The sequence below is a fragment of the Camelus ferus genome, chromosome X (assembly GCF_009834535.1).
Source record: "Camelus ferus isolate YT-003-E chromosome X, BCGSAC_Cfer_1.0, whole genome shotgun sequence".
Classification (NCBI taxonomy): domain Eukaryota; kingdom Metazoa; phylum Chordata; class Mammalia; order Artiodactyla; family Camelidae; genus Camelus; species Camelus ferus.
Genome location: NC_045732.1, coordinates 19,239,904 through 19,261,280, shown reverse-complemented (window position 1 = coordinate 19,261,280; position 21,377 = coordinate 19,239,904). Strand labels below are relative to the sequence as shown.

The 21,377-nt window shown below is 36.3% G+C and overlaps 1 protein-coding gene across 10 annotated transcripts in view; it reads left to right on the top strand.

The window, feature by feature from the left end:
- PPEF1 (protein phosphatase with EF-hand domain 1) overlaps nt 1–21,377 on the top strand; it is a 124,973-nt gene that overhangs the window by 31,746 nt on the left and 71,850 nt on the right. For 8 of the 10 annotated variants that reach the window (XM_032475730.1, XM_032475729.1, XM_032475727.1 and 5 more), the window contains one exon: nt 21,188–21,315. In XM_032475730.1, coding sequence (XP_032331621.1) covers nt 21,188–21,315 — 128 coding nt within the window. Of the gene's footprint in view, nt 1–1,846; nt 1,853–14,032; nt 14,049–14,362; nt 14,366–21,187; nt 21,316–21,377 lie in introns of those variants that run through there. The other 2 variants (XM_006190094.3, XM_032475731.1) reach the window with 2 other exon arrangements.

Sequence of the window (21,377 nt, the reverse complement as noted above, 5' to 3'; positions counted from 1 at the left end):
TGAGTGGATATGTACTTATTTGAGTGCCTGTTTTCAATTCTTTTGGGTTTATACCTAGTAGTGGGATTTCAGGGTCATATGGTAAGTCTATGCTTACCTTTTTGAGGAAATGCCAAATTCTTTTCCTAGATCACTTTTTGAAAAAGGCAGCTTTATTGAGATATAATTCACATACTACATAATTCACCAGTTTAAAGTGATTCAGTGATTTTTTTTATATTCATAGAGCCATACAACCATCACTGCAATCAATTTTAGAATATTTTCATCCCCGCCCCTGCTCCAAAAACCATTAATAGGCGCTCCCCTACCCTACACCTCCCCAGCCCTAGGCAATCACAAATCTACTTTCTGTCTCTATAGATTTGGACTATTCTGGACATTTCATATAAATGTAATCAGACAATATGGAGTCTTTTGTGTCTGACTTCTTTTATTGAGCATAATATTTTGAAGTTCATTCATATTGTGTCATGAATCAGAACTTCATTCCTTTTTATTGCTGAATAATATTCCGTTGTATGAATATGTTACATTGTATTCATGCATTCATCAACTGATGGGCATTTGGATCGTTTCTACTTTTTTACTATTGTGAGCAATGCTACTATGAACATTCATGTACAAATTATTGTGTAAACACATGTTTTCAGCTCTCTTGGGTATATGCCTATGAGTAGAATTGCTGGGTCACATGGTAGCTCAGTTTAACATTTTGAGAAATTTCCAAACTGTTTTCCCAAGTGGCTGCACTATTTTACATTCTCACCAGCAATGTATGAAGGTTCTTATTTCTCCATATCCTTGGCAACACTTGTTATTGTCTTTCCTTTTCATTATACCTATCCTAGTGGGTATGAAGTGGTATCTCATTAGGGTTTCCATTTGCATTTCCCTAATAACTAAGAATATTAAGGATCTTTTCGTGTGTTTTATTAGCCATTTGTAGATCTTTTTTGGAGAAATGTCTTTTCAGATCATTTGCTGATTTTTAAATTGAGTTATTTATTTTTATATTATTTTTTGTAAGTGTGATTTTTATATTCTAGTTGCAAGTTCCTTATCAAATATATGATTTGCAAATATTTTCTCCGATTCAATGGGTTGTCTTCTCACTTTCTTGATGATGTCCTTTGAAGCACAAAGGCTTTAATTTTGATGAAGTCCAATTTCTTTTTTCTTTAGTTGCTTGTACTTTTGGACCAAATCCAAGGTTATTTGTGCTATGTTTTCTTCTAAGAATTTTATTTTTACCTCTTACATTTAGTTCTTGATCAATTTTGAGTTAATTTTCATATATGGTATGAGGTAGGGATATAAATTTATCCTTTGCATGTGAATATCCAGTTGTTCCAGCACCATTTGTTGAAAAGACTATTCTCAATCAATTTGGGAAATATTGCTGTCTCAACAGTTAAATCATCTGATTCATGAACATGGGTATCTTTCCACTTATTTAGGTCTTCTTTAATATCTTTTAACAGTGTTTAATATCTTTTATAGTGTTCAGTTTTACTCTTCTTTTGTAGAATTTAGCCCAAATATTTTATTCTTTTTGATGCTATTGTAAGTGAAATTGTTTTCTTAATTTCATTTTTGGGTTGTCCATTGCAAGTGTATGGAAAAGCAATTGATTTTTGTGTATTGCTCTTGTATCCTGAGACTTTGCTGAACTCATTTCTTAGCTCTAATACATTTTTAGTGTATTCTTTAGGATTTTCTGTTTATAAATCGTGTCATCTGAAAATAGAAGTAGTTTTCCTTCTTCCTTTCTATTCTGTGCCTTTTATTTCACTTTCTTGCCAAATTATCCTGGCTAGAATCTCTGTTACTATTGAATAGAAATGTGAGAGTAGGCTTCCTTGTCTTGTTTTTGATCTTAGAGGGAAAGCATTCAGTCTTTCACCTTAAAGTATGATATTAGCTGTGGCTTTTTTGTAGATGCTCTTTATTGGGTTGAGAAAGTTCATTCCTATTCGTAGTTTATTAATTTTTTAAATTAAAAAGTGGTATCTATTTTTGTTAAATGTCTTATCTGCATGCATGGAAATGATCATGTAGTTTTCCTTTATTCTATGATATAGTATACATTAATTGAATTTCAGATATTAAACCAACTTTGTATTCCTGGGATAAATCCCCACTTGATCATGGTGTACAATCCTTTTTATATGTTGCTGGATTCAATTTGCTAGTATTTTGTTTAGGATTTTTGCATATATATTCATAAGAGATATTGGTCTATATTTTTCTTTTTCCTGTGATGTCTTTGTCTGGATTTGATATCAGAGTAGTACTAGCCTTATAGAATGAGTTGGAAAGTATTCTCTCTCTTCCACCTTTTAAAAGAGTTGTGAAGAATTGGTATTAATTCTTTTAATGTTTGGTAGAATTTGTCAGTGAAGCTACCTGGGCATGGGCCTTTCTTACTGGGTATTTTTTTGATTACTTATTTTACTCTTGTTATAGGTCTATTCAGATTTTCTATTTCTTCTTGAGTCATTTTCAGTAGTTTGTGTCCTTTTAAGAATTTGTCCATTTCATCTAAGTTATTTAATTTATTAGCACATGTTCAGAGTATTCCCTTATAATTTTTTGTGTTCTTCCATTATCTCTTGTTGAACATATCAATCAATGTTTATTACAATTTCATAATAATAAATCTGCTGAAAACTAATACAATGTGTTTACTTATATTTACCATAAAGTTTTTCCCATTTAGAAATATTGTAAAATACAGTAAAGCAGTTGGACATAATTAATAATTGCTCATTATTCTACTACCCAGTTTTTTTTGGTATGTGTATATTTTTGTATCAAAAATTGGTACGTGTATATTTTTGATCATCCTAAAAATTAGTTTTTTATAGCCTTGCTTTTGGCACTAAGACATTGATATATAAACATTTCTCAAGTTGTTATAAATGTTTTATAAACATCATTTTAGCCATTACTAAATGTGCCATTAGTGGATAGACCATAATATAATTATTCCTCTAATATAAGACATTTTCTTTTTATTAATGTAAATAACACATTGAAGAATTTCTTCGTGTAAAATTTTTTCCTCATTTTGGATTATTCCCACATTCAGGTGATTAGACATGAAATTTCTGTATCAAGGGCTATGTATAAGGTCTTGATAGAAAATAATAGTTATTATTTCCTTATTACTAACTATATTCCAGAGAGTATCCAAAATATTCTACATATATTTTATTTAATCCTTACAATAAACCTGAAGAAAGTGCTATTATTGTTATTTGTATTGTTGAAGAAGCTTGTGCTCAGTGAGGTAAATACTTGTCAAGGTCATATAACTAATAACTGCCAGAGATTTGAACCCAAACTGGGATTTGATCCCATAGGGTTCTGACTACAGTGTTTTTTTGCCATCAACCATTACACCCTTTTATGGCACCTTTCAAACTTGCTGTTCTTGGAAACTAGCTTTAATGAAATGTACTTATATAAAGTCCCTTTTATTTGTGTAGTGCTTTTATAGTTGGACAGACCCTTTCATATACATTTGATCTTCATGATCTGTGAAGGATTGTTCTGTTTGCAGAAATGGAAACTGAGGCTTTGAAAGGCAAAGTGACTTGCTTAAGAACATACAGCTAGTAAATGGCAGAGCCAGACCTAGAGCTTGCTTCTTGTTTCTCATGGTCGGAATAGTCTGAAGGGTTTTTCCCTCTCTTGGTCATTTGGCCCCACTACAGCACTCTGCCTCTGGAGTATAATGGCATTTTTGAGGAAGAGTAGCTTACATATAAAATTGAGGCTGTCCCTTGCTTGTGGGCTGTCCACGTTCCATGTAGAAAAGTATCATAGTTGTTTTATTATTTTTATTATTATTGTTATAGTGCTTCTTTTGTGATATGCAACAGACAAGAGAACAACAACATCAGTCATTTATTGAATGCCTACTACATTTATTATTTCTGCTTCTTGCCAGAACTCTGAGAGGAGGCTTTGATTAGTTTCTTTTTGTATATGAAGAAATTGAGACTTAGATTAAAGAGCTGTCCAAAGTCATGTACCAGTTAGTGGCTGAGCCTGAATTGGTACCAGCTCTGACAGATTCCAAAGTTCATGCTCCTTTTGATATGCTGCCCTGACTTGTAAAACTGGAACTTATCCAAAAACTAGAAATTAAACTTTGTAATTTCCTTCTCCTGAATGTCACTTTACACTTAAAATTTTATATCAGTGGGTTTTAAATTAATAATCTATTGCCTTTTTTTTTTCTCTGTAGAGCACTTTGAGAACACTATATATTTTTTTATTTCTTCCCTTGAGTCCACTTAGAAATACATTTAGTCATTTTCTCTAAGTGCTGAGAATCCTACAAAGGCAATCTAGCATTTTTGGCTTTGAAGTTTTATGCTTTAAGCTATGACAAATGGAAATTTTCTCTAATGGAGATTGTTCTTTTAAAAAATATTTGTTCCCTATTTTTACTTAAAAATTTAAAAATACTAAACAGCAATCTGTTAAAAAACAAAATTCAACATAGCAAGTTTGAAGATCTAATTGGCTTTATTGAATGATTCACGAATCAGGCAGCATTCCATCTAGAAAATAGAAAGGAGCTCCAAAAAAACTGCAGAAAAGGAGAGGTTTTTAAAGGCAAAAAGGGAGTGGGACAATGAAGTCATAAACAGAAAGGATTATTTCAGGCAAGGTCATGTTCCCTTAAGGGAAGACTGGGGTCTGTCTATCTGGATTGCTTCACTAGTGCTGGCCAGGAAATTCCAGACTAGTTAAGATTACATTCCTGGGAGAGGATGAAACTACAGTTAGATTAGGTATTGTCTTGGTTTGTTGACATGGGGCTTAGCACAAGTGGCTCCTTTTTGGGCCTGTTGTCTCTTTTTTAACAATTCCTCCCTTTTCATCAGACTGTCAGCCTGAGATATATGATAAAAATGTAAGGCATTAGTGCCACTCCCAGCTACTGCTCTTGAGTTCTTGCAGTTTTCATTGGTCATTTGTGTGCTGTTCACAGGTCATGATGTTATTTGCTTAATCTTTGTGATATGCACTGGCCACAACTTGACTTTCACAGTTTTTAAGTCAGTCATTTTCTATATTCCTTTTCTGATGTTCTAGTGTTAGGGAGATCATCTGCTTGGTGGTGAGTGGCTGCAATCACACATTTAAAGCTTTTGAGAGAATACAGTGTACCAAAGAGACTACTGTTATTATGATAAGCAGGATAATTCCCAGTGTTTGGAGTATACTTCAAAACCATGGTCCTTAAGACCCAAACCAGTCAAAATCAAATACAGCAAAGAAAAACCCTGTTGAAAGAGTCACCTTTTTAAGTTGCTTTTCAGTGATCTTATGTAGCTGAGTTTCAACTTCCCCAGAAATGTTAATACAGGTGCAGCAGATGGTGTTGGCCACAGCAGACACCTCCTTACAAAGCTAAAAGATAATCAAATTATCCAATTATCAAGAACAACTTTGGCCAGAGAGTCTAAGGATTTTCACTGGGCAGCTATTGCTTTAGCAACAAATTCTGTAATATCTTTAAGTTAAGGAGAGGTTCCTGATCACAGCCTCATCTACATTTACTTCTTCTAACCAGGGAAATAGGGACCTGCCAAAGAAAGTGAATCTTGAATCATAAAAGCTTCTTGGTAGGTTCTTTCTAACTTGATAATGCAAATTTAGGGCAGTTGACCGATGAGCTGTCTCTGTGGACAGTTAGGAACACAGTTAGGTAGCCTAAGAGGCATTGCCCAGTTATGCACCAGGTATTCATAGGCCCAAGGAGAATGAGAATCACTACAGACAAAGATAAATTCTGTCAGGGCACAGACCACTCTCACCAAGGTGACACTATAAAGGGACAGGTCAGTTTTTTTGTTGATGACAAATCTAAAGTCTGAAAGGTTACCCACCTTGGCAATCACCTGGGAGATATGGGCAATGGTGTTATCTTTCCTGGCCAATGCCAGAGTAAAGGAAAGAATGAAGAAAAAAGGGTTTTGTGTTTAATTAAAGCATGAAGTCTTGATCTAGCATCTTGGGAGGAAGCAGTCCACATTGATGTCAGCTGCTTCTCTTCTTCATCAATTTCACTTGGAGGTCTCTGACATTTGTGCAGGACCAGGCATCAGGTGGAGTCTTCTTTGGCCGTGAGATGTGTCCCCAAAGTTGACATTGCTAAAGTTTGGCTGCCATCTGGGTAGTGAGGAAAACCTGGTATAGTTCCTTCCAAGGAGATTCAAGAGTAGTCTTTGTTCTTAGTGATTCTAAATTGGAAAGGTAGGAGAAAACTGGCAACATTAATTTGGTGAGTTGTAGCCACATATTTGAGGAAACTTGAAGAATTCAGGATCTGGTCTGATTTACAGATACATAACAAAACCGCAAACACAATAGAACTGGAATCTAGTATCTATAAAGATGCAAACATAATCTTCTTCTTTACAATTACTCCCATTTAAAAAAATCAAAGATAATCGCAGTAAAACTAATTTATTTGCATTAAACTTGGCCTGATTATTTATATAGGTATAGCAAGAGTAGTGATTGACCATATAAGTTCTTTTTAAGTCTGCTTTGCTGGAATCTTGTAAGCAAGGTACCAGGTAGTTTTTCTAAGAAGCTTTATTGGCTCCATAAAGTCAACGTTAGTTCTTTAAAGCTGTCTGGTCATATCTGAGTCTATACACATCGTTCTTAAATACGGTATGCCAGTCAAAGTCTTGGTAATAAAGCCAATATTTCCAACTGTGTCCTGTTACAAGGAGAATGGATTCTCATTAAACTTATGTAAATAACTAATTATTTTGCCATAAAAAGAATACTCAAGAGTTCTCCAATTCTGGAGGGAATCAGGCAAGGAGAAAAAGCAAATGTTTCATCTTTGTTTACAAAAGTATACTTTACCAAATTGTTGTAACTCATAGATAGCTTAAGAGGAAAAGATTCCTCAAATCTGGAAAAACAAAACGTTAAAGAACTAGCAGTGTCTCAAACAAGAAGGCATAAAAATTATAATCATCTTTTTTAGTTCATTCAGTCCCATGTTATTAATTCTTTAATCTGTTTTTTTCCCATTAGTTCTGGAAATTCTTACCCAGTTCAGGTTTATGATCTTAAAGTTATCAGAAACTTGTGTTGGCCAGAGTCCTTTCCATTAATCTCCTTGAAAATGAGGCACTTTTGCAGCAACTCTTTTGCAAAAGCATCTGAGTAAAACTAACTGTCTGTAAATGACAGAAGACTTTAAAAAAAAATGCCCCTTGTTAAAGATCTGATGAGTTTATTATAATGGAATTGACAAGGAAATTTGATTATTTCTGTGACACTCAACATTGTAAAATGACAATTGGAATTATGATGATAATATTATACCAGGACATATCATACTTTAAGAATTTCATATAATTTCTGGAACACTTAAAACACATACCCGTACAATTATAACATAAAGGCTTAGTTTACTTCTTGTTTGACGATGCTTCCTATGTAATTTAACATATCAAATAAGTCTAATTAGTTTAGCATCTCCTTTTTTATAATGAGAGAGAACAAATCTCTTGAGATGTTCTAAGGGCCCTCAGGAAAAATCCCAAAGTTAGTTCGAGGTCAAAAAGACTTCATTTAGAATTTGATTTTTGGGAAGCTTGTCAGAATTATCAAAAGGTTTTAAAACATTTGGCCAAATAGGATCATATGTTACTATGAAACAATACTTAGTTATCCATTTAACCATAGTGACAATGAAAGACTTTGCAGGCAAATACAGCAAGTTAAATAGTTGTAAAACAAACCCTTCAGTGTTTTAATAGAGCAGATTCAGCTTTCTTAAGTAATCAAAGACCTGATTAAAAACAACATGAGAAATTATTTTGACAAAATACTGAATCTTTGTTTTCTAGGCAGATTACTTTAAAAGGTAAAGAAAAACTTTTTTCTGTGTCTTTATAAGAGAAGACCAACAATCCAATAAAACTTGTCCTTTTAACAGAGAGAAAACCAAATTAAAAACTCATCATCATTTTTTTACTTAAATTCATTTTAATCTTAGTCATCTTGACCACACATAAAGTTCTCTTCTGAGTTTTTTTCTTTTTTGCAATCTTTTAACAACTTTTTTTTTTTTTTTTTTTTTTTACATTCAGATTTGTCCTACATTTTTCTCTTTCTCTTTCTGAAATAACCAGCCTCATTTTAGGAAAAAATTGCTTTCTTGTCCCTCAACAACATGCATTTCCATTCCTCATACCTACTTTTACCAAAACCATACATCTTACTTTCCTTGTGTACAGAGATATTTCCCTGATTATTTTTAGTATCTTTCATTACATATATTAGAATTCTTAACCCTTAAAAATCTCAATTTTTAGTGAAAACAAAGAAGTAAGCAATAGGAACTCTTTTTATTTTAGCATTCTGTGGCTTGGCAAATTTATAAATACTTTTCATAATTTTTGGAAACATATGCTTCCTCATAGTAAGTTTCTCACATGGCTGAAGCTATGTTTACTAGGAGACCCAAATATCTTTAGTTTCTCTGTAAAAGGAAGCCGAAAGTTGGTAAACCTATGTTCAATAATTAATATTTCGGTATTTTATCTTATTTGGAAATGATCTGGATGTTCAACTACTATTCATCATTTAATTTAGCTTGGCAAAACTTTAAGGTTTCAGGTTACCAAGAAGATTTGGAGAAACTATTTAAAAAGTTCACCTAAAAACTTTTATCCCATTTACATCTATTCAATTTACTTGTTTTACTTTATTTAAGTGATTAATTTCTTTGAGCCAATTAAATAGAACTCTTTTACAAATTAATTTTGGCAGTACTGTCTGAAACTAGAAAATACCATACATCTACAATGTTGTGTGACACAACGGGGCGGCCGGTCAGTGAGCCAGTGACATGTGGGTTGGTAAAAGAATTTACCAGAGATTAAGTATAAGAATAGAAAGGAATTTATTAGGGGCGATGTCATAGGCAACAGCGGGCCACACAGGCGAGGGGTGCCTGTGCGAGCACCGAGGGCCGGTTGTTGGGGTCTTTTATAAGATTGCATCATAAGGTGCCTGATCTGCTTGTACACAAGTCTCTGGTTGGTTGTAGGTGAGGGAAGAGGTTTAGTTAGGGTCCGTGAAGGGCGGTGGGGTTTGACTCTGATAAGATGGGCATTACCTGGGGCTTTTAGTATATTAGGGGAAACACGCCCAGTAAAGAATGTATTTTGTCTGTTGAGGGATCACAGGTAGCCATCTGAGAGCCCAGAAATGGGGGTCATTGAACCTTGAAGGACGTCAGTGGGCTCAACATAGAACGCACACATAGACACACATAAATAGACAGTTGCAAACAGGGGCTTTATTGCTTCTGTTTTAAGATTACTGCCATGAATCAGGTACAGGAATTTACTAGTTGTAAAAGAAGTTGGATCTAAGTTCTTTTCTGGTAGATGGAACAAGTTAAAGTTATCTGCTCAGATGGCTAAAGCATTCTTACTAATATTTGTGGGGAAGACCCTTAAAAGATGTTTTATTTGCCTAGGTTTCAAATGACCTTTCCACTTTTCCTTTACCTTCTGATAAGAATTACCTCCCTGAAGTTTGTAGAGCATTTACGTCTGAAAGGTACAGAAAAAGAATGCGAGTTCCTCCCAGAAGGATTTTGGTTTCCTAAGGCCAGAAGTTTTACAATACTTACAAGCTTTTTGAGATAAATTGGGGAGTTTTGGGGATTGGTAAAAGGAATAGGTGGACTTTGAACTGCCTCTAGAACTGTATTTCCAGTTTTGCATAGATTTGTAAGATAGTTGCTCTCAGTTCCTCCAAGAATTCGGTTGCAGCCTCAATGACATAAGTTGATCCACCCATTCAACTACATTATTCTTAATTTGCTTTCTTTTTTGTATATATATGAGGAAGAAGATTTCTAAACAAGATGGAAATTAAAAGATTTCTATATTCAGGACTTAGCACTGTTTGCCTTTGGAAGGTTTTGGTAAATCCTTTCACAAAGGCTTTAGAAGATTTTTCTTTCCCTCTGGGTACATGGTTTCATTTTGGCTTAGGGGAGGAGGCCTAAAAAACGAAAAACATTCCTATCAGGCTCTGAATATCAGCTTCCAATTTCTGACTCATTTATGACCACAGATCTACTTAAAAAAGAAATCCTTTTAAATATCTAGTCAGTTTTCAGTTGGGATAAACAGTAAATATTTCTGGCAGTATTGAACAACCCCTTGGACTTAAGAGGCATCCCTCAAAGAGGGTGCAAAAGCTATTTTATTTTCTTCTCTTTTTGGGTACTATAGACAGAGATCTGGGAGAGCTGATTCTGGTAAGAATTCTCACCCTTACTGCCAGTTTTCCCAGGCTCCCATCTGCAGGCTCCAAGGGAGTATAAAGTAGAGGGTCTCTGCCAGCTGTCAAGGTTTTTAATTAATTTAATTTTAGTTTCCCTTAGCTGTTTAAGGGAATATCGTAGCAGTTTCCCAGAAAGTCCCTCAGAGTCTCATCAACTCTGAGAGGGGTCCATATGCGGACCTTCGTTCAAGAGTAGATATGGAGGTGTCTGTAAGGCCACCAACTTGGCAAGGTTTCATTTATAGTCTGGTAGTCTCTTTAGAGTGGAAAGACAATTTAGACAGAGGATTACTAGAATGAGTACTCAAATAAAGGAGGATAGAGGGGAGTAGTAGGAATTGCTTCTGGCTTATAGTCTTTTGTTTTAGATACCTCTTGTGTTTAATTTTTCATTAGCCTTTTTCAATGAATTTTTCAATGAAGCTATTTTGGAATCATGAAAGCTTTTGGAAGCTTCTACATACCAATTAAAATAGATGTCCCATTCTGTTTGTTTGATTTGGGAACCTCAGTTTCAAGTGCACTTCTTAAATCATCTTATCTAATTGGAATATCCCTAATGGCCACTGTAATTTCCCTGAGGGCTGGCAGCAGTTTGGTAGGATCCTTAGCTACAGATGGAGTTTAACCCACATTTCTGTCCAACCATATCTAGCTGCAAATGGGGTGCAACCCACATTTCTATTGGCTGTATTTTGGGGCCCCTAACCTGATGGTTCTCAAACTAAGTTCCCAGGATATGAAACAATGATCTGATCTAATTCTAGGTTGTTTTTAATAAGATTTTGTCATTTTTGTACTTACAACTTCCTGGACCATAGTTTTTAGACATAAAATAAGCAAGTGTGTCGGAAGGTGGCACACTTAACTCCTTAGAATTTAAGGATCCCACTTTTTAAAATTATTATCATCATTATTATTATTATTATTATTATTATTATTATTATTATTATTATTATTATTACTATTACTATTACTACTACTACTACTAAACCGCTGGGTTTCTCAGAGCCAAACTAATACCTAAGAGCAATGTGCTCCTGGATTGGTGATTGTGTGATGTTTTAAAATATACTTCACTGCACAGAAAATTTTGTTGAGGTTGGTGGTCAACCTAGTGTCACTCTAACCTATTCAGTGGCCAACTTATCTTAATATGGGAATCTTTTAGAATTGAGTGGCGAGCACAATAATAGCTTTCAAGTGCTCAACTGGTGCCCACCATTTTGTGCAGCTTTTTTTTTCTTTTTGGCTTCCAAGATTCCCCTTAGCAGTACCCTTTACCTACATGAATCAAAACAGACAAACATGCACCTCAACATAACAGCAGTAATCAAGAGATGTTACTGCAGACTGGACAAGAGAAGGCCCCATATGCACCACTGTCAATTCCCAAATTGGAACTGGAGACTGGGGAAAGGACTAAACCAGCAGACCCCAAAATGTGGACTGTGGGCAGCGGCACAGCGTAGCCACCTCTGGGTGGCTGCTTGGCGCTCACTGGCTGCTGGGGGAATAAAAGTAAGGATTGTGAACTGGACTTGGTTTCCAAAAAGGGATATTATGTACTGGATAGCTAATTAGATCAAGAGCTTCGTGCAAAGACAGCAGAACTCAGAACTGAGAAGAAATTACCCACAGCCCTCAGAAATGATGAGAAAGAGAACTCAGAAGTATTTGTGGGTACCATGGCTGTGTTTCTCATTGTCCCCAGAACCATCAGAAGTCTCCTTCAGTCTCACTGCTGCCACCAAGTCTGTTAAAAAACAAAATTCAGCTGAGTAAATTTGAAGATCTAGTTGGCTTTTTTCAATAATTCATGAATGGGCCAGCATACCATCTAGAAAATAGAAAGGAGCTCCAAAAAGCTGCAGAAAAGGAGAGGTCTTTAAAGGCAGAAAGGGGTAGGACAAGAAGTCATAAACAAAAAGAAAGGATTATTTCAGGCAAGGTCATCCTCCTTTAGGGAAAGGCAGGGATCTATCAGGTGGATTACCTCAGTGGTGCTGGCCAGAAAATTCTTGGCTGGTTAAGATTACATTTCTAGGAGAGGCTAAAACTATAATTAGATTAGGTATTGTCTTGGTTTGCTGACATGGGGCTTAGCACAAGTGACTCCATTTTGGGCCTGTTGTCTCTTTTTTAACAAAACCAAATATTTCTTTAATTCTTGGAATAACATCTAGTTAATTTAGTTATTTAAAAATCCAACAATCAAGCCATTCACAACTGCCTGATGGATACCCTCCATTTACCCCTGGCCCCCCTCACTCCCAATGTTAAGGCCTTTACAATGCTGTATATTTAAATTTGAGACCTTCATGGAAAAACAATGAACCCCATTGTTTCATTTAATCTTTGTTGTTCTTTAAAGAATTTTCTGAAAGAAAATTTAAAGAGGCCCTTGCCATTCTTGTTACTGTTGTTGGAAGATTCTTGGCTATAACTGACATGAAGTAGTCTTTATTGGCACTGTGGAATCTAGCAGAAATCCCTGTGATCTGGGACCTCCTTCATTTTCCTCTTCAATGAAATGGGCCATCAGATAAGATGATCTTTGAAGTTCTTGTCACTCAAAGGACAAAGGGCTGTGTTTTATAGCTGCAGGTGCATGTGTAGGAGTGAGGGGCATTGATTTTCCCCTCCCACCTCTCCTGCTCACGCCCTTGGCTGTTACCCAGTAACATTTTAACATGCTCAAGTGGCTTTCCTCTTTTTTCTTTTTGGGGAGGGGTTTTGGCCATTCTGCTTTGTTTTACCTCCAACTTCTTATTTTTAAAAATTGTAAACCTACAGAGAAGATTAAAGAATAATACAATGAACAACCCATACACTTTACCCAGACTCACCAGTTGTTAACTTTACCATTCTCTCTCCCCCCACCCCTTGTTTCTCTCCAGCTCCATTTCCCTCTCTGTTTGAAAATAAGTTGTAGACATTATGATGTTAACCTCTGTATTCTTTAGCATTAATAGTCCTAAAAGCAGGGATATTTTCTTACATAACTAGAATACTATATCACCCTGAAAACATTTAACATTGATAGAGTAATGTTATCTGACATATAGTTCATATTCAGAATTTCCCAGTTGTGCACAATTGCCCTTTTGTAAATGTGTTTTCTTTGCCTTTGGAATAGAAGCCTTCCCTCACCCTTGCGTTCTCTCCGGTCACTCTCCTCTCTCTCCTCCCTTTCAGAGCTTGCTCCTGAAGTGTGCGTTCACACCACTGTCTCCTCCCTTCTCCTTTATCTCATCCCATGGAATATGATTTAGACACGTTCTTGAATGACCTTGAAATCCCACGGTGTATTTTCAGTATTTATTTTGCTTGACTCCCTGGCAGTACCTGGCTCTCCTGCACATTCTTGTCTTAAAAGAATCATGACCCTTAGCTTCAGTGATAGCATATTCTCCTGGTTTTCCTTTTATGTCTCTCAACTGTTTATGAGGGCTCCATTTTCTCCCAGCTTTTAAATATTGGGATTCCTCTGGGTTTCTCTTCGCCCTCTTATTTTGTCACAATAATGCTCTCCTTGCTTGCGTGACTTGACTCCCATGGCTTTCAATATCATCAATATGTCAAAACAGCCAAATCTTTATTTTCAGCCTGCATTGTATACTAGAATCCCTGGTTTGTTGGCATCAATTGGGAATCATTTTAAACAAGTACTTTTCTTCATAAAGTATGTAAGTACTCCTTTCTTTATCTGAAATTATGATCCCTCTCAATAACAATTTTTAGTTAATTACTTACTTTTTAATATGATATTGTGTTGGCTTGAGGTTTATATAGGATTGATACTACAGACACATTTATTCCTTGCATGAAACTGGCAAACAAAAAGCCAAACAACCTTTTTGCTCTTTATACCAATTAAATTCATTTTCATCTTTTCCTCTTTTTGCTGTTTGATTAGTCTACCTCTGCTTTAGAAATGTCAAGTATTATGGACTCTGACATGGAATATTTAGATATGCACTCTAGAATCACGAGCCTTTAGAAGGTAAAAAGTACTACTGAAAGGATCTGAAGTCTTACTTGCTTATTTAAATGCTTTTTACCAGATTCCACCCTTGCCTAGATAATTCACAAAGAAGCCAGCTTTATAGTTGGATCCTGTTAATTGTTAAAAAAAAAATCCTGTTACAGACAGACGCATTTCACTTCACTGTAAGAAAGGGCCGTCCCTCAGCCCCAGTTGCCTTGTTTTAGTGCGCTCCGTTTTATTGCACTTTGCAGATATTGTAGTTTTTACAAATTGAAGGTTTGTGGCAATCCTGTTGGCACCATTTTCCAACAGCATTTGCTCACTTCATGTCCCTGTGTCACATTTTGGTAATTCTCGCAATTTTGTAAACTTTTTGTTTTATTATATTTGTTACGATGATCTGTGATCAGCGATCCTTTATGTTACTTTTGTAATTGTTTTGGCATTTTTAGAAGTATTTTTTAATTAAGATATGTACATTTTTTTTAGACATAATGCTATTGTACACTTAATAGGCTACAATATAGTATAAACATAACTTTTACGTGCATTAGGAAACAAAAAAAATTCATGTTACTCTCTTTATTGCAATATTCATTATATTGTGGTGGTCTGGAACCTAACCTGAAATATCTCCAAGGTGTAGCTGTATTTACCATAATCAGAACAATTTTCTATATGATTATGGCTTTATATTGCATTATCTTTTTGGCAGCTGCAAAAGACAAAAATTTAATGCTGATCATATTTGACCTTGGGTGAATGAATGTGACGGTATCATTCAGATTAGTCATTCATAACAAGGGAGGCAGAAAACAGAATTGTAGTCAAGACATTTAATTTTTTTCCTTAGTAGGGATTAATGGCATTATTGAATTATTGAATAGAGCACATTTCCTACAAGAAAATATTTTAATGACTTAAAACAGTAATAAATCATCTATGTAGGTTAATTTCTTATACAATAGTAATTTTTAAAAATTGGTATCTTCATGATAATGATTCTTTTAGAAATGAATATGGTAGGAAGGTGACAGTTACTTGTAAACTGCTGTTTTCCTGATTTTATTGCTTTAGCCTATTATTTTGGTAGTATATAGATAAAGCCTCATATTTTTCTGAGCTATGGTATAGCCAAGGATTACAGTTCTTAAGGAAACTTCCATAAGATGGCTTTATGTAATTTTTGTGTTGTTCCATTGCCCTGTTCAATAAAAGAGGGCTTTAAATGGGGGCATTTAAAATCCTAATGCTAATAAATGTACAAGGAATGAGTTAAAAAAATCACTATTTTTACAACCACCATAGAAATAGTTGATTTAAGCAAAACATCTTCAAAGGATGTTTTGAAGAACAGAATATATACATAGTCTCAAAGCATGTTCCTGCAAATTGTTTATTAATTTTGAAGGGAAAAAAATACATCTACAGTAGTGAATTTTAGGTGGATACCACCTTAACCAAGTGATCTAAGTTCATATCACCAGCAATGAGACAAATAAACATCTTGTGCCTCGTGATGTAATGCACTTGAGACCTATCACTTATTCCTGCCAAAATATAATAACAAAATATAATCACTGGAATCTAATCACAAGGAAATAGGAGATCCAAACTGAGGGATATTTTAAATAAGTGGCATGTACTCTTGAAAAATTTCAGTGTCATTAAAGAGAAAGAAAGGCTAAGGACTTGTTCTAGAATACAGGAGACAAGAAATGATGGTGATGATGCTGCTGATGCTGATGCTGTGTGTGTAGATGTGTGTATATGTAGAGAGAGAAAGATAATGCATATGTAACAAAATATTAACAGTTATACTATTTCTACCATTTTCTGTTATGTTTGAAAAAATGTTTCAAAATAAAAAGTTAAAAATATCCTAATCCTGTACAACCTAAGACATGTTTGCCAAGTTTGTGGTGTCTGCAGTCTAGGTTTATGCCCTTTGGGGGTACCATTTGATAGCCCTTCCTTGTTTTTGCTATCCACTAACTTCCTCATTCGTTGTGCGCTCTGTGCCCCACGTCCTAGTATCATCTTAAGTATCTTTATCGTCATTGTATACATGGGGCTTAGCGGTAGAGGTGTGCTTAGCAAGCAAAAGGTCCTGGGTTCAATCCCCTGTACCTCCACTAAAAAATAAAATAAAAAATTAATTTAAAAATATATTATATACGTGAATAACCCCAAACACTTTGGTGTCTCAGTTCCTGACCTCCTTAACTCCAGCAGCTCCTCCTCCACTCTGCTTCAGCTGCTCACTCCCATTTCCTGGCCCCTGTGGCCGTCTGGATCAGCTCCACCTCTGTAATCTTCATGATTGTTATCCCATTCTTTGATCTCTCCATCTTCATTGAAACCTCTGGGCTTTAAACCCTTCCTACTGTCTCTGTCTCCCAGCCCTCTCTTGTCTACACCTTCTTCCCCATCCATTTCTCCCCATCTTCTATTGACTGGTCACTTGAACCAGTTAACATATCATATGCTGTAATCATACTTTAGGCCATTTAAAGGAGAAGTAGTAGGTGAAATATTTGTTCCTAGACTTACTGCTAGCAAATTTTGGCTACAGTTCCTTGATGGGAAAGCCAAGGATGTTAATGAATTGACTTGGACTTTTTTTTTTTTACAAGGATAATTCAGATTTTTTTCTTTTGAGTAGCCTTTAGAATTTGTCTTTTTTGTCCAGAAGCTTTTGATTTGAGTGTTCACATTTACACATCCTACTTTGTCCTTTAATGGTTATTTCCAGCTTTGCTATAGGTAGGCTACAGCTGGGGCATTTAAAAAAATAGAGGGATGAATTAGAGTATTTTATAATCAGAAATGATCTTAGAAATCACATAATCCCACATTCTCATTGTTCACATAAGAAACTGAGGACCAGAGAGGTTAAGCAATTTGCCTGAGGTTACACAGTTGGCACCTGGCTGAGTAAGGACCAAAATGGAAATCTCCAGATTACAAATTCAGAACTTATCCTTATTATTCCATGTGGATGGGTTGGTGGGTGAGCGAGCATGTGCGTAAAGAAAAAGTCAAAGAAGTGACCTCTAATTCTTGCCCTTCTCTGACTGGAAGGCCAAAGATTTACAAGAATGATAACACTATGATCTCTTTTGTCATTTGGGAAAGTGATAGTTTTGTTTAAAATGTCTGTCATTGCTTGGAGACTGGGCCCATGCTTTATTTTCGTTTTCTTTTTGTTTAAGAAAAGTGCTTTCCAGGGACAAGGATGCTGTGTTGTGCCCTTGCTCTGCATGGATGCCAGAGTTTGTGGATGAGTGAGCCTCGGAGGGTCCCTGCCTTGCTTGCTGTCCAAGAAGCAGGTTTTGTGACCATTTCATTTCCACTGGGCATGTGCTTTTGAGCTGTTTTTCCAGTGAAATTGGAAGTCTCACTGGGACAGCTACCTCTAGCAGATGGCAGATATCTGTAAACAAAAGTAAGAACAATGAAAACTGTGGTCCCAGAGTTGAGCCATACCCAGTTCTCATCATGCTTTGAACAGCTGAGGTAATAGATGCTTTTCCTCCTTGTTGAAAGCTTTTTGCCACTAGATGGTTCATTTGAATTCATTTTAATCAGTTCTGTCACACTTGTGCCTCTCTTCCTGACTGGGTATCTGGCCCCTTAAAGTTACATTAAATATTCACTCATCCTGTTGTCTCCTCAAGAGGCCTCTGCTAGCAGAATTTCAAAAGCAGAGTCTTTAAGTGCCTTATCATTCTGAATATGAAACTTCTTATTTAGAGGACTGTCAAATAAACTCCTATTTGAAGAATCAAACCAAAGACTCAGCAGTTATAATGAAGAGAAACACAAGACACAAAATTTTAACTAAACAATAATTTCATTCATTCATTCATTCAGCAAGTATTTACTGAGCATCTACTACATTCCAGGGACTCTTCCAGACTCAGAGGATACAGTAGCTAACCCAGTGGACCAAAATCCCAGTCTTTATGGAGATTACATTCTAGTGAAAGGAGACAGACAGTAACAAATGAGTAAAACAGATGCTATATCAGATGGTGATAAGTGCTTGGAGAGAAAATAAAGAAGGAGATAGGCAATGGGGGGACGGGTGCCATTTTAAAAGGGGTGGTCAGTAAAGGCCTCACTGTGAAGGTGATGTTTGAGCCGGGACTGTGGACTCTAAGGGAGCAAGCCCCATGGGTCCCGGTTGGCACGGCTCTTCTGCTCCTGAGATGGTAACCTGTTTGTTCAATGGTAGTTTATTAAATTTTTAATAAAATGTTATGTATAATTAGGAAGTCTTTGGGGGTACTAGAAGTTGTTAGCTGGAATAGAGATAATTATCACCTTTTACTCCCTCTTTACTTTTTAAAAAAAGTATCTACTATTAATTGGGTGCTTCCTGTATGTTGGGCAATGTGCTAAGCATTTTATTTTAATCACTAAATCAGTTAATTAATATATTACTAATATGTATATAAACTCATTACTAGCATATTATTATGTATTATGACAATGGCCCTAGAAGTGATTCATTCATTCTTTCAGTCATTCAAGAAATATCTATTGCCAGGCCTTACCCCAGGTACTGGGAATACAGCAGTGAATAAAATAAAAGTCCCTGTTCTTGTGTAGCTTAGCTAATAGGGGAAGGTAGACAGTAAACACATAAACATGTGACTGTATAGAATGTCAGTAAAAAGTACTATGGAGAACAATAAAACAGGTAAAAAGTATAGGGGACATGAGGTGGGGAAGGGGTTGGGGGAGATACTGTTCTACATTATTATCTCATTTTTTATGACTGATTCCAAATGGCATGCTGGGTTGTATAACTTAGGGGTTATGAGTCCAGTTTCTGGAATTACAGAAATCTGGACTTGACTCTACATTCTCCCACTCACATGCAATGTGACCCCAAACAATTATTTCTGAGCCTCACTTTCCTTATCTGTAAAACAAGGATAATGACACTTCATAGGATCGTTGAGAGGGTCAAATCAGATCAAATCAAATCATCCACATAAAGCACCAAGCACAGTGCCTGGCACAAAGCAAATGCTCTGAATTTATTATTTGTTTTGCTCATTGACCTTTCACATGGACATTTAATTTCTTGCAAAATGCCATGATAATGGTTGCCACCAGAGAAAAGGACTCCATTAAAAAACAAGGACAACAGCAACAAAAAAACTGGCTTGGCAATAGAGAAACCACCTGTGCTGATCACAGAAAACCGGCCAGGTAACTTACTAAACCTGTGCTGTTGCTTGCTTCTAGAAACAAAAATAGAAGGCCCTTGGGACACACATGGCAATACTTGTTTTTTTTTTTGTTTTGTTTTCTGGATGGAATTAATGTGACAGGGAAGACAAGCCCTGATGAAACAGCAGGGCTAGAAGTGGGTCTAAGCTGTCCAATGAGTTTAGAGCTGGATGACCCAGATCATCAACTTGACGGGCAGAGTTGGGGGTCATGGAGCCAGTGACCCACCTCGGGTAGGGTCTGTCATATCTGGGCTCTACCCTTTGCCATTTTGCAGGTTTCTGCTTCAGAGGAGGATCCTCAGCTGGCTAGAGTGGCCCTGCTGTGGGTGAATGGGTTCTTAGAAATCAGTTGAGGTTTTAGAGGTCTGAGGTTGGTATGCCCAGCCCTGCGCTGCCTGTTTCCTTCTCCCTGCTGGAGAGGGTGCTGTGTGAACTCTGTGCCCAAGGAGCAATAAATAGCAGGATGTGGGTCAAAGTCCATTTGATCAGCCACTGCCCAAAGATTCAAAATCTCAGTGTGGAAATCGAATAAGGACCCGAGCTGGAGCACCCAGGAAGTTGGAGGCTTGAGGCTTAAGCTGAACCTACTTTCCCCACCTGGATGGTACAGCTCATCAGGCAGGGTCTAGTCAGGAGGCCAAAACCACAGAGTGATTTGAACAGAGAACATTGAATATAAACAGCTATCACCTAGGTATCATGTTGTTACGGTGTAACTGAAAGGCTCCCTCTAAGGTGCAGTTGGCTCTTTATATTCATGGGTTCCACATCCATGTATTCAACCAACTGCAGATAGTAAATATTTGAAAAAATTTTTATTAGCTATTCCCTTTTATCCATATCCTCTATGCTCATTCATTCATTCCCCCCATAAATAACCAATCTATTGTTTTTAGTTTCTTTCCCTTACTATATATTCTTATGAAACATATATTATGGTTTTGTGTGTATGTTTTAAATTTATATAAAATGGTATCATGTTGTATTACATTCTGTCTCTAACTTTTTAATAACTGTTCTAACTGAGGCACGATGTTTTTAAGAGCCATCCTCATTGCTATCTATGGCTTCCAGTTGTGGCATAATACTCCACGATGTGCACCCACCGCAGTTAGGCTGTGTTGGTGTCAAACTCCCCACTGCCGCAAAGGAGCATTGTATCCCCGTATGTATCGTTTATGGACTGTGTGAGAATTGCTTTGGGGTATATAGTGAAGAATGGAATTGCTACTTCATATGCCTAAATAGTGCCAGAGTACTATTATTATCCCCATTTTACAGTCGAGGAAACTGAGGCTTTGAGAGTTTTAATAACTTTCCCAGAATTACATAGACAGTAATTGGCAGGGTTAGGATTCAAATTCAGGCTCCAGAAATTCTGCTCTTAATGGCTATGTCATTATTCTCTGCGTATTTGAGACTTGAGGACATTTTACAAAAACATAAAGGTTAATCTCATTGTACTTTTTATGTTCTTAGAACGTGAGAACCCAAGTGGACTGATTTTTTTCTGAAACACCTACCTTCCCCTCCCCGTAGCTGCATTGTAACTGTTTTTCTTTGCCTTTCATATCCTGCGAATCTGCAGCACTTAAAGCCGCATTGGTCATCCAGAACTGGTACCGAGGTTACAGTGCTAGGTTGAAGACCAGACAGCGTTATGCTCTCACCATCTTCCAGTCTATCGAATATGCTGATGAACAAGGCCAATTGCAGGTCTGTTTTGCAAACTTGTCTCTTCTTTGGGTAAATGCTTCTCTTTGCCCCTTGTTATTGAA